The sequence below is a fragment of the Strongylocentrotus purpuratus genome, unplaced genomic scaffold (assembly GCF_000002235.5).
Source record: "Strongylocentrotus purpuratus isolate Spur 01 unplaced genomic scaffold, Spur_5.0 spur5_scaffold_6, whole genome shotgun sequence".
NCBI lineage: Eukaryota > Metazoa > Echinodermata > Echinoidea > Camarodonta > Strongylocentrotidae > Strongylocentrotus > Strongylocentrotus purpuratus.
In genome coordinates this window covers 22,670,822-22,686,523 of record NW_022145612.1, presented here as the reverse complement: position 1 = coordinate 22,686,523, position 15,702 = coordinate 22,670,822, and the positions used below count along the sequence as shown (strand labels likewise).

The window sequence follows — 15,702 nt, the reverse complement described above, 5'->3', positions numbered from 1 at the left end:
AAAAGAGCCCCCCGAAAGTTGAAAAAGTAGTCCCCGAAAAAAAAAAATCTTTCACTGGATTCTACGCTCACAGTCACACACACAGTCGAGTCAATTTGTGCACTGCATGTAGCTGGCTGCTATATATTGGCACAAACCGTCCAATTTTTCGTGTAAAATCTTTAATTTAAAAATGATTATACAAATTTTGTGAACAATGCCAACAAAATCATAATCCAAGCTTCTGCTTTTGTACTCTTTTCATGAAAACTACATTGAAATCACAACAATAATAATGCAAATAAATCGTACTTATTGAGATCCTTCCTGACATAGTTTTTGTTACGGTGTGCCATTCATGGTCAAACAGCATATATTATAAAAATTGTCTATATAAAAATAATCTAATTTTATTTTTGATAGCACATAGGCCTCTATCTATTTAACCCCCCACCCCTCCCCTAGAATCCCGTGGATTTTCCGTGGGTCCTGCTAGTATTATTCTAATACCACTAGGGAATACCTTTGGGGGTGATGGGTTTTCTTTAAAATCTCGTAATACCATTAGATAGAGTGTCTTGCTCTTGTGATCCACTGTTATATCTAAATGTAGAGATCAAGTTATTAATAACTGCAATTTACAATTGACACAACAAAGAGTTTATGCAATTAGTGACAGTTTCTTTCCACAAAAAAAGTTGTACTTTACATGAAAATTTCTTGTTTAAAATTACATATATATCATTCCATTGTAGACTTTAATAGAACTAGCTGTTGTTCATCACATTTGCTCATGATACCTGTTGGTTCTCCTCCTTGTAGCACCCCCTGGACCCCCGTCCGGTCTCTCGGTGGAGGTTGAGAACCTGGCTGCCAACCTGAGCTGGGTGCCAGGCACAGACAACAACAGCCCCATCACATCCTTTACCATCGAAGGACAGACGGATCATAGCGACGAATGGGTCGAACTCCGCTCAGGTCAGTGTCACTGTCCTCCCTCGCGTTGTTGGCATAACTACCTACTAACTCCTTTGCATATTTATGCAATATTTCAACCATCTTTTAGAAGAATAATCAATAATGTGTATAAATTGTTACCAATCAATGGCTGAATAGAACATATTAATGCTGTATTAATTTGCTTATTGCATAATGCTTTTCCTGTGAGAGGCCACTGTGATATTTCACTTTACCGCTAATTTCTTTCCTGCATACTTTAACTAAAAAGAATTCTTTCATCATGCTCAAATATAATGTTCAACTGCAAATAGTAATCCATATATTGTGTGAAAGAAAAATCTTTGTTGTAACACTAGTGCACTTTAGGGTATTGTAGTACCGGTACTATATCTTACCCAATTATCTGTCAACTACTTTTCTCTTTTATATGAATATTTTTCAACATTCATATACAGCAGTTGTACTCTAAAAAATGTAATCATAATATTTCATAAAACATATAGTATAATAATAATAATAATACATAACATGTATTAGGCGCTTAATTAATATGGGTGTTTCTAAGCGCACCATTGTCTGACTTAAAATTAATCAATAAAACTTAAAATAAACACATAACATAACATTGACTATCATATTATGCAAATGCTCTACTACTAATAATTATTCTTAATTAACTGTTATTTTATATGTCATTTCAATGAAAGAGGGAAAGTATAGGGATAGAAGAGAAAAAGAGACCACAGTAATGATAATATATTAATACATCATTCTTTGTATCTAATCCCTAACACATTTGCATTGTACAGGCGCATTACGAAAAGCTCTCGTTAAAACTATACCCCACCACTATAACACAGGAATCAATGTAAATCACCTGGGGTATCTTGACCCCACTTTCTTTTCTCTCGTTACTGCTTTGAGAGAGCCACCAATACCTCACCACTATAACACAGGCACCAATGTAAAGGTGGGGTACGTATCCCGACCCCACTTTCGTTTCTCTCGTTAAAAACTTGGACAGAACCTTGAGGCTCTGCGTGAGAGATTATGATATTGGATTGCAGCTGGACTCTTCATCATCTTACGTAATACTAGTGTAAACAAACTCTTACTGGGGCTCTGCCTGAAAGGAAATGAGAAGTAGGAAATATATATACTTTACTTGTTATGCCTCCGCCACCGAAGGTGGTGCCGGAGGCATCATGTTTTCGGGTTGTCCGTCCGTACGTCCGTACGTCCGTCCCGTTTGACCGTTATCACAATATCTCAAGAACCATTTAAGATTTAAACTTAAGACTCGGGAATAGTATTTATCACCATAGGAAGACGATCTGATTAGATTTTGGAGTACGTAGGTCAAAGGTCACAGGTCACAGAGGTCAACTTATGAAATTCCTTGTATTGAGTTTGTTAGCGCGATATCTCAAGAACCATTTGAGATTTAAACTTCAAACTTAAGGATAGTATGTATCACCATAGGAAGACGATCTGATTAGATTTTGGAGCACGTATGTCAAAGGTCAAGGGTCACAGAGGTCAACTTATGAAATTCCATACATTGAGATTGTTATCATGATATCTCAAGAACCACTGGAGATTTAAACTTCAAACTTAGTGATAGTGTGTATCACTATAGGAAAACAATCTGATTACATTTTGGAGCACGTAGGTCAAAGGTCAAGGGTCATAGAGGTCAACTTATAAAATTCCATACATTGAGATTGTTATCATGATATCTCAAGAACCACTGGAGATGTAAAAACTTCAAACTTAAGGATAGTATGTATCACCATAGGAAGACGATCTGATTAGATTTTGGAGCACGTAGGTCAAAGGTCAAGGGTCACAGAGGTCAACTTATGAAATTCCATACATTGAGATCGTTATCGCGATATCTCAAGAACCACTGGAGAATTTTCACTTCAAACTTAATGTAATGATAGTATGTATCACCATATCATAATATCTCAAGAACCACTGGAGATTTAAACTTCAAACTTAATGATAGTGTGTATCACCATAGGAAGACAATCTGATTAGATTTTGGAGCACGTAGGTCAAAGGTCAAGGGTCACAGAGGTCAACTTATGAAATTCCATACATTGAGATTGTTATCATGATATCTCAAGAACCACTGGAGATTTAAACTCCAAACTTGTTTAAATTGCTCTATGGCGGAGGCATCATTTTCGACTGCGCGCAGTCAAAATTCCATCTAGTTTTAAGATATTCCATGTCCAAAAGTCACCTATGATTTAGATGAAGAAAATAATGAAAGTTCGAACGAAGCGAAATGACCCAGAATTGGCGATATATAACAACAATTAGAATTGTAAAAATTAGCACTCTTTCTTCCTTCCTCTCTCCCTCTCTATCACCCCGTCAAGTTCTTGGCATGAGGATTACATTGTATAGTGCTAGTGTTTACTTTAGGCTTAGCTCTAGGAGTAGTGAAAGTCAAATGGGAGTTTCAATTTTAAACGAGTTTTCGTCATGTTAAATGTATATAAAGGCATATTATTTGTAAATCCAATCATAAAAGATGATAGCCTTATTCTTTATTTTTTTTTTTTTAGGTGAAAGCACTGGATCTAACTCTGTTCGTCTGATAGACTTGGATCCGTTCAGTCTTTATTCCTTCAGAGTTATCGCTGTCAATAGGATTGGTCGGGGAACACCCAGCGAACCTGTAGAGGCAGATGTCAAAACTGGCAAAACAGGTAAGATTCATACATAATGTATGCATATACATTATATAAATAGTTTGCTTTAAAGAGGTATTACCAGACTCTATCAAGCCTTTGTAAGTCCAAGACGTAGTGCTTCCTCGAAAAGCAGACCGTCAAATTTTCTTTATTGGCTTAAACGGAACTACCTTATTAAATAGATAATCATGATGCAGTCGAAATTTTTTTTCTATCAATATTATGTTTTTATTTTGGTCATGTCCCACACATTACATAGAACACCTGAATGTTGAAGAACTCTTTTGAACAAAAGAATCATTTTACTTTATCTTGAGGCTTGACCAGGATAAAGTAGGTACATGTATACTAAAATCTGTATCTATACATAATCTATGGGTACCCATTGTTATCACTTAATTGTACAATGTCATATGGGCTATTATCAGGCACTGAGACCCTATAGAATTAACTCCAGTCTCTTCAGGCAGTGTGTTATTTTTATATCATTCAGTGGATAAGTTGTTTCATATTTGAAAATCAATGAATTCTATTTTTCAACTTTGATTATGAACGTTAACTTTTATCTTATGATCCTTGACTCTTTTAGCTCCTACTGCATCACCATCGAATGTTGGAGGTGGCGGTGGCAATACTGGAGATCTTAGAATCGCATGGGATGTAAGTACCTCTACATGTTATAATAATAACAATACAATCAAGTTAAATTCCCAAGACAAATAATTGCATAATTAAGTTATGCTAATAGGCCAGTTTCGGCGGTTACGTAATGCGCGGTTACTGTAACCAAGCCCGACAAGCTTTGTCAAATCACCATTTTGAATCTGTGCATTGTGTATTAGACTGTCGGTTCTTGCCGTCAAATTGCATTCATATCTTTCTATCAAAACTGCGTGTATATATATGAATTTCTGTTTTGGCCGGAAATGTCTTCCAACTTGCCATTCATCAGGCTGAGTTTCAGGCAGCTGCAGTATTTTCTAAGAAAAAGAGGAGTTTCGACTACGGTATACACCCGAGAAAAGACTCGTTAGATTAGCGTTGGCAGTAAGGGACTAGCCTGCCCGTAGCCCCTGACCTACGGGGTCCGTGTCACTCGGTAGACGTGACTGTATGGGGAAACTACAACGGGCAGGATTTTTCGTTAAGTGACGTGAACTAGTTACGTACCTCCCTTAAGTTTGACGATATTCCTGACTTTGGGACCTATGACGTATTCAATTATCTAGTAGAGAATATGGCGGACCATGCATTTATGATCGTCGAAAACTGAAGGCTTTTAAGAGTTTTGAAGACTTTTGATTGATATTTCCCGATGGCCATAGATTATGTGGCCTGGAGAAGCTCGAGTACATTCCCTCCTCTAGTTAGCTCTCGGCAGCTCATGATAGCGACTTGTGACTACATTATACAGGTCAAACTGACGCAAAAAGACAGAACATACCAACTTGAACAAAAAGAAAAAATATATAAATAATAAACAAATAAAAAGTAGAAGTCTAGACTAGATCTAATAGAAAATGTAATAATAATTTTATTTTTAAATGTTTTTTTTAAAAATAATAATAATTGCTTCTTGAAGTTGAATAACGAAGGTCCGGCATAACTGTAGTCTAATACTATTAACTTTTATTTATGAAAATCAAACTTAATTCCTAATCTTATTCTTAACAATAAAATTATTCATCATCCTGATTCTTCTTCCTTGCCATCTTAAGGTTTTTTATGATTACTTTTATTATTCCCTTTTTCATTGCTCTATCATTCTTTTTCCTTGTTCATTGTTTTTTTTCATTTTTTCCGTTCAAAATTATTTGTTTATCATTATTCATCATTCTTATTCTAGCTCTCTGTCATCGGACGATATTATTTTATAAATATTATTTTATTAACAAAAACCTTATATATATTATATTATATTATTACCTTTATTGTCATTATTTCTCGTTGCTTTTGTTAATAATATTGATTTTGCGGTCAGCTTCTCGTTAGCCGTTTCTCGTCCGCCTTGAAATAGTCCGTATCGAGGCGTTTCACAAACATTTTTTAATCCGTAAAATTGTTTTCATTTTGAAAATGTGAATCGCGCCTACACGAACACGAACACGTGGTACGCACGCATGCTTCTGCAAGCAGAGGTGGCTGTGTGTGCGAACGAGTGGAAAATAGTTCATTACTTCTTTCATTTCTACGTCCAAATTTGTACTCTGATTCAAGCTAAGGTAAATGCAAAATTGAATGGAAATTACCGATATCGGCTAGCTAACTTATATTTTGGTGCTTCGCTTTCTGTTTCATCACTGGCTTTCAAGCCAATGTCGCTTGTATCATCGACCTCGTTTTTCTTTTTTTTTTGAGGGGGTATCGTGCGCTGCCTGTACCGGGGACTTGGCCGAACAGGTTTAGCTGCAAGATGTGAATCGCTAGTTCTGTACCAGCAATGCTTTTCTATTATTCTTGACTAAGACTCAGCGATTTTAAAGATCAAATGTATGAAGAACAAAATCACATCTCAAAGATATTTATTATTCAAGTTTGAAACTGCCTCCTTTTTCTTCTCTCTCTCTCTTTCTCAAAATAGCGAAAACAAACGATACAATCACACCTAGCGAACACAGTCATGTATGGTATGCACGCAAAGTGTAGTCTGCTACGCACCGCGAGTTCTTTGCTTGTCCGACCCTCCGATTACGTAATGCGATTTAAAGGTCTCTGAATACATTACGAAACTGGCCTATTGTCATATATTTTTAATATGTTATGTTAGCCAGGCAGATGGCTACTCTTTATTTCAAAAATGAAAATTTGGGCATTTTGAAGCCTGCTAATGATACAAATGATCGATGAAAGTTTCATTTTGGACTCTAGGTTGATTCTGAGTTGTGTCTTTCAGAAAGCGGTTTTCCTAGACATTAATAAGTGTGTGGTATAGTTTCAGTATAGTTTCAATTCCTGATTCGTTCTGCACTTTGTCACCCAAGACAATTGATCACCTATTTTTCATGTGTCCAAAAACAACTGCTTTTTGAAACGCGCTCCATACAAAGGCAACAAATTTCAATCCTGATTGCTTTCTTCGCTTTTTCTGTGTAACAGGCTCAGATTGCTACATAGCCATAAAAATATGATGGCACAAGAGTACTAGTCTCTCCTTGATCTTCTGATAAGACAAATTTTTGATGCTATTTTCAGAGATTCCCGACATCCAAGTGGAACTCCGATACAGTGTCCTACATGGTGGAATGGCAGAAGGTCGACAGTCAGGTGTCCTCTATAGGTCTCCTTGAGGAACCTAACGCTATCATCTACACAGCTACACTGGGCATTGATCTCTACACACAATACAGAGTACGGATACAGGCAAGGAACGGCGAGGGAGAAGGTCCCTTCAGTGAATGGGCAGTCATCTATTCATACCAAGAAGGTAGGTATCTAGACTTAACTCGTAATGAAGATGATGGTAAGAATGGTGAGGGAGGGTTGATGACTAAGAAGGTAGAAGGGAGGAGGAATAGGAGCTAGAGGAGGGGAGGAGAGGAGGAGGAGGAGCAGAGGAGGAGAAGGAGGGAGGGAGGGAGGGGGAAGAGATTTTAAGATTTTGGAAAGTTGCAAAGAAAAGAAAAAAAAGCGAAAGCTTGACTTAAACTGGCATAGGACAATACACTTCAGGAAAACCAATACAATTACAAATGACACAGACATATCAACACCGCTTTTATGACTGCTTATTCAGAGGTTATCACTGGATTTAGGAAGTTATATTCTAATGACATCAAACAAGCCATTAATTCCGATGAATCAAACCATTCCATACCAAAGATATCCTAGAGTCTTCTTACATCGTCAGTGCCCCGAATAGATCAAGTTCTTTTGGTAGGCAAACTTTCTTTTCAGCTTAACATCCATGAAGCTCAGAGTTTTCTTGTTCACTTCATTTTGGTCTGCAGCACCCAAGACAGCTCCCACTGGAATGAAAGCAGAGAGAGCTTCTGGGACGACCATCAATGTAAGCTGGGACGCAATTGATGAAAGCACTTTTGAGGGAGAACTCATGGGATATAAGGTAACTGAGCAAGTGGTTCAATACAAAACTTTTGTCAGAAATATGAATATTTTATTTAGTTATCAATGTGAACTGCCAGAGTATCGTGCTAAGATGCAACCATTTTCCATCTTGGTTCATCAACACAGGCCTAACATAGTCATTGGTACAGAGTCCTGGTTGTCTGATGGCATCAACAGCAATAGAGTATTCCTTGATAAGCAATACACCATCCTACGTAGGGATCGTCCAAATGACCCACATGGCAGGGTATATTGCCACCAAGACTGATTTGATCGTTACAAGAGAGGAAGAACTGAAGACTGACTGTGAGATACTGTGGAGTCATATTGAAATGGCAGGAAGCAAAACACTTTATATACCTCACTTAAGAAATCCAGCCATCTGATTGGTCGAATTGCATTCATAAACTTCAACTGTTCATGTAAAATTCTCGGTAACCATGCATAAAACATTTCAATATTTTTAATAACCATGGTTATTAAAAAAAGTTGGTCAGCGTCCATGGTTACCCCATAGGTTTACATGTTAAAAAATGGTTTGAGCGATGGAGGATGCCGTATGTGTGCGAAGGATTGGTCGGTAATTTCAATACAATTGAATCTCGATCGATCTTACCGACAATTTTATCTTGCATTGTTGACATGAAGACGAAAATAAACTTCCAAAAACAAAAAAACAACATCTGCCGATAGATCTTGATCTAAGTTCGTGCCAATATGCATTGCAAAAGTAAAAGAAGAGTCCGTATATGGAGCTTTTGCGAGGCATTCATCACACGCGAAGCCGGTTTCAATCCATTTTAATGTATATATTGGAGAAAACTGCCAAGAACGTTAACGGCGGGCCATAGCCGAGTGGTCTAAGCGTTGGTTTTCGGTACACCTTTTGTTGTACGCAAGAGTTTGAATCCCGTCTTCGACAAAAATGATAAATATTTTTAATTTTTCATTTTTTAGTCTATTTTTTTCGGCATATAAAAGTATTAATGACTGCTAGTATTAAAAACAACATCTGCCGATAGATCTTGATCTAAGTTCGTGCCAATATGCATTGCAAAAGTAAAAGAAGAGTCCGTATATGGAGCTTTTGCGAAGCATTCATCACACGCGAAGCCGGTTTCAATCCATTTTAATGTATATATTGGAGAAAACTGCCAAGCATGTTAGCGGCGGGCCATAGCCGAGTGGTCTAAGCGTTGGTTTTCGGTACACCTCTTGTTGTACGCAAGGGTTCGAATCCCGTCTTCGACAAAAATGATAAATATTTTTAATTTTTCATTTTTTAGTCTATTTTTTTTCGGCATATAAAAGTATTAATGACTGCTTTAATATTCGAGAAATAGTTGTTTTCATACGCTCTCGGGAAGGTTAGAATTGGGCTATTCCCCTCGGCAAGCCTCGGGGAATAGCACAATTCTAACCTTCCCTTGAGCGTAATAAAACAACTATTTCTCTCAAAGCAGTCATTAATACTATAATATGTTTCAGCTTACTATAAACCAAAATTAGAAGATGATGAAGTCAGCCTCGCTGACCTGCAACAGTCTCTATCCCGGTTAGATAGAAGACACGTCACAGGAGATTTTAACCTACCTGAATGGAAGTGGGATGGCCCTTATGTTGGTCCCTGTGCTTACCCTGCCCTTCATCATCAGTTTGGTGAAATTATAAACAATCACAGTCTTACTCAACTTGTCAAAGAGCCTATTCGACAAGCGAACAATCTTGACTTGATTCTTATCAGCAATCCAACCTTGGTCAACTCTGTGAGTAGTAGTGCCTGGTATCTCGGATCACAACTGTCCAGTTGCTGATATAGACATGTTATCCCCACAAAGATACCAGCCAAAGTGGAAAGTTCTTATATGTACAAGAAAGCAGACTGGTAGGGCTTTGCAGAACTCATATAACATGTGCCAGATTATATATGTAGCAAGTCATCCAGTGCATCAGTCCATGACCTGTGGCAACTCTTCAAGAGAGGAATTGAAGGGGGTATATTCAAACATTCCTCCCCCACAAGATGCTCAAACAGAAACAAGACTTGCCATGGATTACTAGCTGTATCCGTAAACTCATCTATAAGAGCAATAGGTTAAAAAGCAAGTGATCAAGCTCAGGAAACAAAACATTTTGGTTTCTTTCCCACTTGAGACAGAATTGCAGCATTTGAAACTCCTCATCCAAGCAGAATCAAGGAAGGTATATTGGAGCCATCTTGAGTCAATTTACACTGCTGATGGACCCAATGAGTACGAGGGACTGAAGAGGTTCTGGAAGTTTGTGAAGAACCATCATACTGAACGCTGTGGGATACCTATACTCTGAAAACTGATGAGCATACTATCACAAGCCCCCAGGACAAGACTGAAGCACTGAACGAAAAATTCAAGATGGCTTTCATCAATGAAATTGATGTTCCCACTGATTTTTTTCCTGAAACATCTCCTTATGACGCCATGCCGGACATCCACATCTCAACCCAAGGCATTGTTAAGATGTTGGAGAAGTCGAAAGTCCGGAAAGCCACGGGACCAGATGGAATACCAGCATTGTTACTCCGCAAGCTTTCAAGAGTGGTAGCTCCATCTGTGTGTGCCATCTTTGAAGTCTCATAAAGGACCAGTGAAGTTCCGGATGATTGGGGCCTTGCGGACGTGGTCCCCATATACAAGAAGGGAGATAAAAACAGATCCTGAGAATTATCGTCCAATCTCTTTCACAAGTATCATCTGTAAAATGATGGAGCACATATTTGCCTCTTCCTTTTTTACATAAATGACCTGCCAAACCAACTTTCAACGAAAGTCAGACTCTTCGCCATGACACAATTCTGTACCATACCATCCAGATGCCTGAGGATGCAGAATTGCTACAGTAGGATCTTGATCAGTTTGTGGTTGGTCAAACAAGTGGATGATGGCACTAAGTCAAATAAAATGCCAGGTCATAACTTTCTCTAGGAAGAAGACCAAGTATGTCCATCAGTATATTCCCTCAATGAAGAAATCTTTGAGTCTGTGTCAGCTGCCAAATACCTTGGCATTAATTTCTCTCACTGCTGACCTCAACTGGACACAGCATGTATCTGCCACCTGCAAGAAGGCAAACAACACCCTAGCCTTTCTTAGAAGGAACCTGCGTGTCAACTCCACTTAGCTTAATACTGATGCATACCAGGCTCTTGTTCATCCTCTTCTTGAGTATGGGAGTGCTGTCTGGGATCCACACACCGTCAGATGTCTAAACCAGTTGGAGATGGTCCTGAGACTAGCAGTGAGATATGTTCTCAACCGCTATCATCATACATATAGCGTCTCTGACATGCTGAGTCAACTTGGATGGACCTCCAGAAGAGAAGAGAAGAGAGCATCAACGTATCACCTTACTGTACAAGATGCACTACTCTCTGGTTGACTTTGACATCCACCACTACATGTACATCCAACGTACCTGCAACAGTCGTAAGAACTACAAGATCGCCTCGTCCTTACTGTTATCGTGTCATGCAGTCACGAACAGAGCAACATATTCACTCCTTCTTTCCTCACACTGTTCGACAGTGGAACCCCCTCCCTCTTGTGGTTGTCCTGGCTCCATCAGTGGAAGCCTTCCAGCGACAAATAAAGACAGGATGGAAGTAATTTTCAGCAACATTTTACTGGCACAATATACACTTTTCACCTGCACACCTGGGCATCCCTATGTCGCCAAACACATGCACTTCGACATCTGCAAAAATCTTCAGCAGTGAAGGAGGCAGATTATCCAGAAGAAGAAGTGTTCAGTTGAGGTTTTTGGCAAGGTATTTTACTTTAAATTTATGACAGCTTCCTAGCAGACTTAAGCCAATTACGGTATGTCGGGGTCCTTGAATAGCAGAGATATGGTTTTGGTGCACAGTCTTAAAAAACTGTGCACATGCAATCATTATTTAATGCAACGCATTAATTGGGAATTATTTTGGATTGTGACTTCATAGTGATTGTCCTTGGCTGTCCAGGGGGCGGCAGGGTAATCGTCCTAGGGGATTATTTTCAGGGGTGGGGATGATTGTCCTCAGGCGGGGGCAATTTTCTGGGGTGTTATTGCCCAGGAGGTAATTGTCCTGATACGGTTTTCATGAGATACACTCTTCCATCGAAACAAAGGTATGGTCATTTTAGACAGTTAGTCTTTCTATACAAATATTTTCTGTAGTAGCTTCCGGGAACATTTGTGCAACAATTGTACGACATGATAATTACTGTAACAAGAGGATCTCTTGATAATTCCTTGTCCTTCAATCACGCAAAGATCACCATTGCCTGTTTTCTAGTGATGACAGTAATGAAGCCGATGGTAACACATAAGACAGCCTCTGGGTTTGAACTATGAATACAATCTGAAACCTTTAATCTTGTATTTGAATGATGAACTTATCACAACTCTCTCTCTCCTTTTCTTTCTTTATCTCTTTTCATCTGTCTCCCCTCTCTCTCTCTCTCTCTTTCTCTCTTTCTCTCTCTTTCTAGTTGAAGTATTGGAGTGATGACAGTAATGAAGCCAACGCTAACACCGCAGTCAGTCTGGGAGTTGGGACCTCAAATACAATCGCAGGCCTGGAACCCAGCACCAGGTACACTGTAATGGTGGCAGCATACAGCGGAGGTGGTAACGGACCCGATAGCAACACAGCTTCAGATACGACTTTCAAGAGCGGTAAGATATGAAGACTGAAAGGAGATGGATACATTTTATGCAAAGTGTGTCTTTCAAGACACCACTGACCAATGTACCTTGTGTGTTAAAGAATCCATGCTTGTATATATCTAGATCACATATTACTGAAAGGATGCAAATCTTAGATATTGTCCAGATTAAAGAAAGGTACATGATAGGAAGAATCATACCATTTCTCTCATATTTTTGTAAAATCATACATATTCTTTTCTAGAAATTTCATTAGCAGTTCCATTGATATTTGTATGTTCATGACAGATCCAGAAAATGTACATACATCACATGTATAACTTCATGGAATAATCTCAAAATCATTTTCCCCATTGTTCATCTTGATAAATTCATTTTCCATGGTATTGGTTCACAATTTTTAACCCTGTTTAAATTACTTCATGAAGAACTTCTTTTTTTCAGTCCACAAGCTATTTCTATTGTAAATAGAAAGTGTACACTGTTTTATTGTCCAGCACACCATCATATTCTATATCACAGCACACCCCACTCCAGCTTGGAAAAATCTGCCTCTAGGATTATCTCATCAAGGTACACAATTGGAAAAATGGAATTTGTATGGTTATTAGCACCTATGGCACAGAGAGGGTTAGAGTTGGGAAGGTGTATTACACACATGCATACATCTTGGGTTCAAGGTCACATATCCGTTTTGTCTTTTTCCCTTTTGATTGTACAGCACCCATGCAGAAACCAACAGGAGTGAGGGCAGTCCAATCAGAAACAGGCGGTGATCTTACAGTCAATTGGAATGGTATCACTACATCAGCATCTGAAGAGCCGCTCATGGGATACAAGGCAAGTCTCCTTCAAACTCAATTAGCCTTAAGCCCACCTAACACTACACGATCGTCCTGGAATCCGATGTTCGAAGAAATAACAATTGTACTAGATAGGAAATTTAAACAAACACCATTTTTATGCCTCCGCCACCGAAGGTGGTGCCGGAGGCATCATGTTTTCGGGTTGTCCGTCCGTACGTCCGTACGTCCGTACGTCTGTACGTCCGTCCGTACGTCCGTCCCGTTTGACCGTTATCACAATATCTCAAGAACCATTTAAGATTTAAGCTTAAGACTCGGGAATAGTATTTATCACCATAGGAAGACGATCTGATTAGATTTTGGAGTACGTAGGTCAAAGGTCACAGGTCACAGAGGTCAACTTATGAAATTCCTTGTATTGAGTTTGTTAGCGCGATATCTCAAGAACCATTTGAGATTTAAACTTCAAACTTAAGGATAGTATGTATCACCATAGGAAGACGATCTGATTAGATTTTGGAGCACGTATGTCAAAGGTCAAGGGTCACAGAGGTCAACTTATGAAATTCCATACATTGAGATTTTTATCATGATATCTCAAGAACCACTGGAGATTTAAACTTCAAACTAAGTGATAGTGTGTATCACTATAGGAAAACAATCTAATTACATTTTGGAGCATGTAGGTCAAAGGTCAAGGGTCATAGAGGTCAACTTATGAAATTCCATACATTGAGATTGTTATCATCATATCTCAAGAACCACTGGAGATGTAAAAACTTCAAACTTAAGGATAGTATGTATCACCATAGGAAGACGATCTGATTTGATTTTGGAGCACGTAGGTCAAAGGTCAAGGGTCACAGAGGTCAACTTATGAAATTCCATACATTGAGATTGTTATCATAATATCTCAAGAACCACTGGAGATTTAAACTTCAAACTTAATGATAGTGTGTATCACCATAGGAAGACAATCTGATTAGATTTTGGAGCACGTAGGTCAAAGGTCAAGGGTCACAGAGGTCAACTTATGAAATTCCATACATTGAGATCGTTATCGCGATATCTCAAGAACCACTGGAGAATTTTCACTTCAAACTTAATGATAGTATTTATCACCATATCATAATATCTCAAGAACCACTGGAGATTTAAACTTCAAACTTAATGATAGTGTGTATCACCATAGGAAGACAATCTGATTAGATTTTGGAGCACGTAGGTCAAAGGTCAAGGGTCACAGAGGTCAACTTATGAAATTCCATACATTGAGATTGTTATCATGATATCTCAAGAACCACTGGAGATTTAAACTCCAAACTTGTTTAAATTGCTCTATGGCGGAGGCATCATTTTCGACTGGGCGCAGTCAAATTTCCATCTAGTTTTTATTAGGCTAGTTTCCCCACAATGAATGTATATACATGCCATTAGATGGATACTGACCCCAAAATCCCTTTGACAGGGGGGTAGGGGCAAATTTTGTAAAAATTTGAATTATCACAACTTTTTGGGCCGAAACTGTAAGGGCCGGGGTGGTTCAGCATTTTGGAGGAAAAAATTATATTTTTTAAATAGGCTAGTTTCCCCACAATGAATGTACATACATGCCATTAGATGGATCCTGACCCCCACATCCCTTTGAAAGGGGCGTAGTGGCAAATTTTGTAAAAATTTGAATTATCACAACTTTTTGGGCCGAAACTGTAAGGGCCGGGGTGGTTCAGCATTTTGGAGGAAAAAATTATATTTTTTAAATAGGCTAGTTTCCCCACAATGAATGTACATACATGCCATTAGATGGATCCTGACCCCCACATCCCTTTGAAAGGGGCGTAGTGGCAAATTTTGTAAAAATTTGAGTTATCACAACTTTCAGGCCGAAATGGTAAGGGCCAGGGTGGTTCAGCATTTTGGAGGAAAATATTATATTTTTTTAATAGGCTTGTTTCCCCATAATGAATGTACATACATGCCATTAGATGGATCCTGACCCCCATATCCCTATGAAAGGGGCGTAGTGGCAAATATTGAAAAATTTGAGTTATCACAACTTTTCGGGCCGAAGTTGTAAGGGCCGGGGTGGTTCAGCATTTTGGAGGAAAATATTAATTTTTTTTTATTAGGCTAGTTTCCCCACAATGAATGTATATACATGCCATTAGATGGATACTGACCCCCCAAATCCCTTTGACAGGGGGGTAGGGGCAAATTTTGTAAAAATTTGAATTATCACAACTTTTTGGGCCAAAACTGTAAGGGCCGGGGTGGTTCAGCATTTTGGAGGAAAATATTAATTTTTTTTATTAGGCTAGTTTCCCCACAATGAATGTATATACATGCCATTAGATGGATACTGACCCCCAAAATCCCTTTGACAGGGGGGTAGGGGCAAATTTTGTAAAAATTTGAATTATCACAACTTTTTGGGCCGAAACTGTAAGAGCCGGGGTGGTTCAGCATTTTGGAGGAAAATATTAATTTTTTTT

General features: G+C 38.6%; 1 protein-coding gene across 1 annotated transcript in view; it reads left to right on the top strand.

The window, feature by feature from the left end:
• Window positions 1-13,346, top strand: part of LOC762569 (contactin-2) — a gene marked incomplete at its 3' end in the record, with an annotated part of 53,648 nt that extends 40,302 nt beyond the window's left edge. Inside the window, exons 12-18 of the mRNA XM_030972445.1 lie at window positions 802-957; window positions 3,519-3,662; window positions 4,237-4,307; window positions 6,840-7,071; window positions 7,595-7,710; window positions 12,227-12,413; window positions 13,126-13,346. Of these exons, the coding sequence (XP_030828305.1) occupies window positions 802-957; window positions 3,519-3,662; window positions 4,237-4,307; window positions 6,840-7,071; window positions 7,595-7,710; window positions 12,227-12,413; window positions 13,126-13,346 (1,127 nt within the window). The remainder of the gene's footprint in view (window positions 1-801; window positions 958-3,518; window positions 3,663-4,236; window positions 4,308-6,839; window positions 7,072-7,594; window positions 7,711-12,226; window positions 12,414-13,125) is intronic.
• Window positions 13,347-15,702: the final 2,356 nt, after the last annotated feature.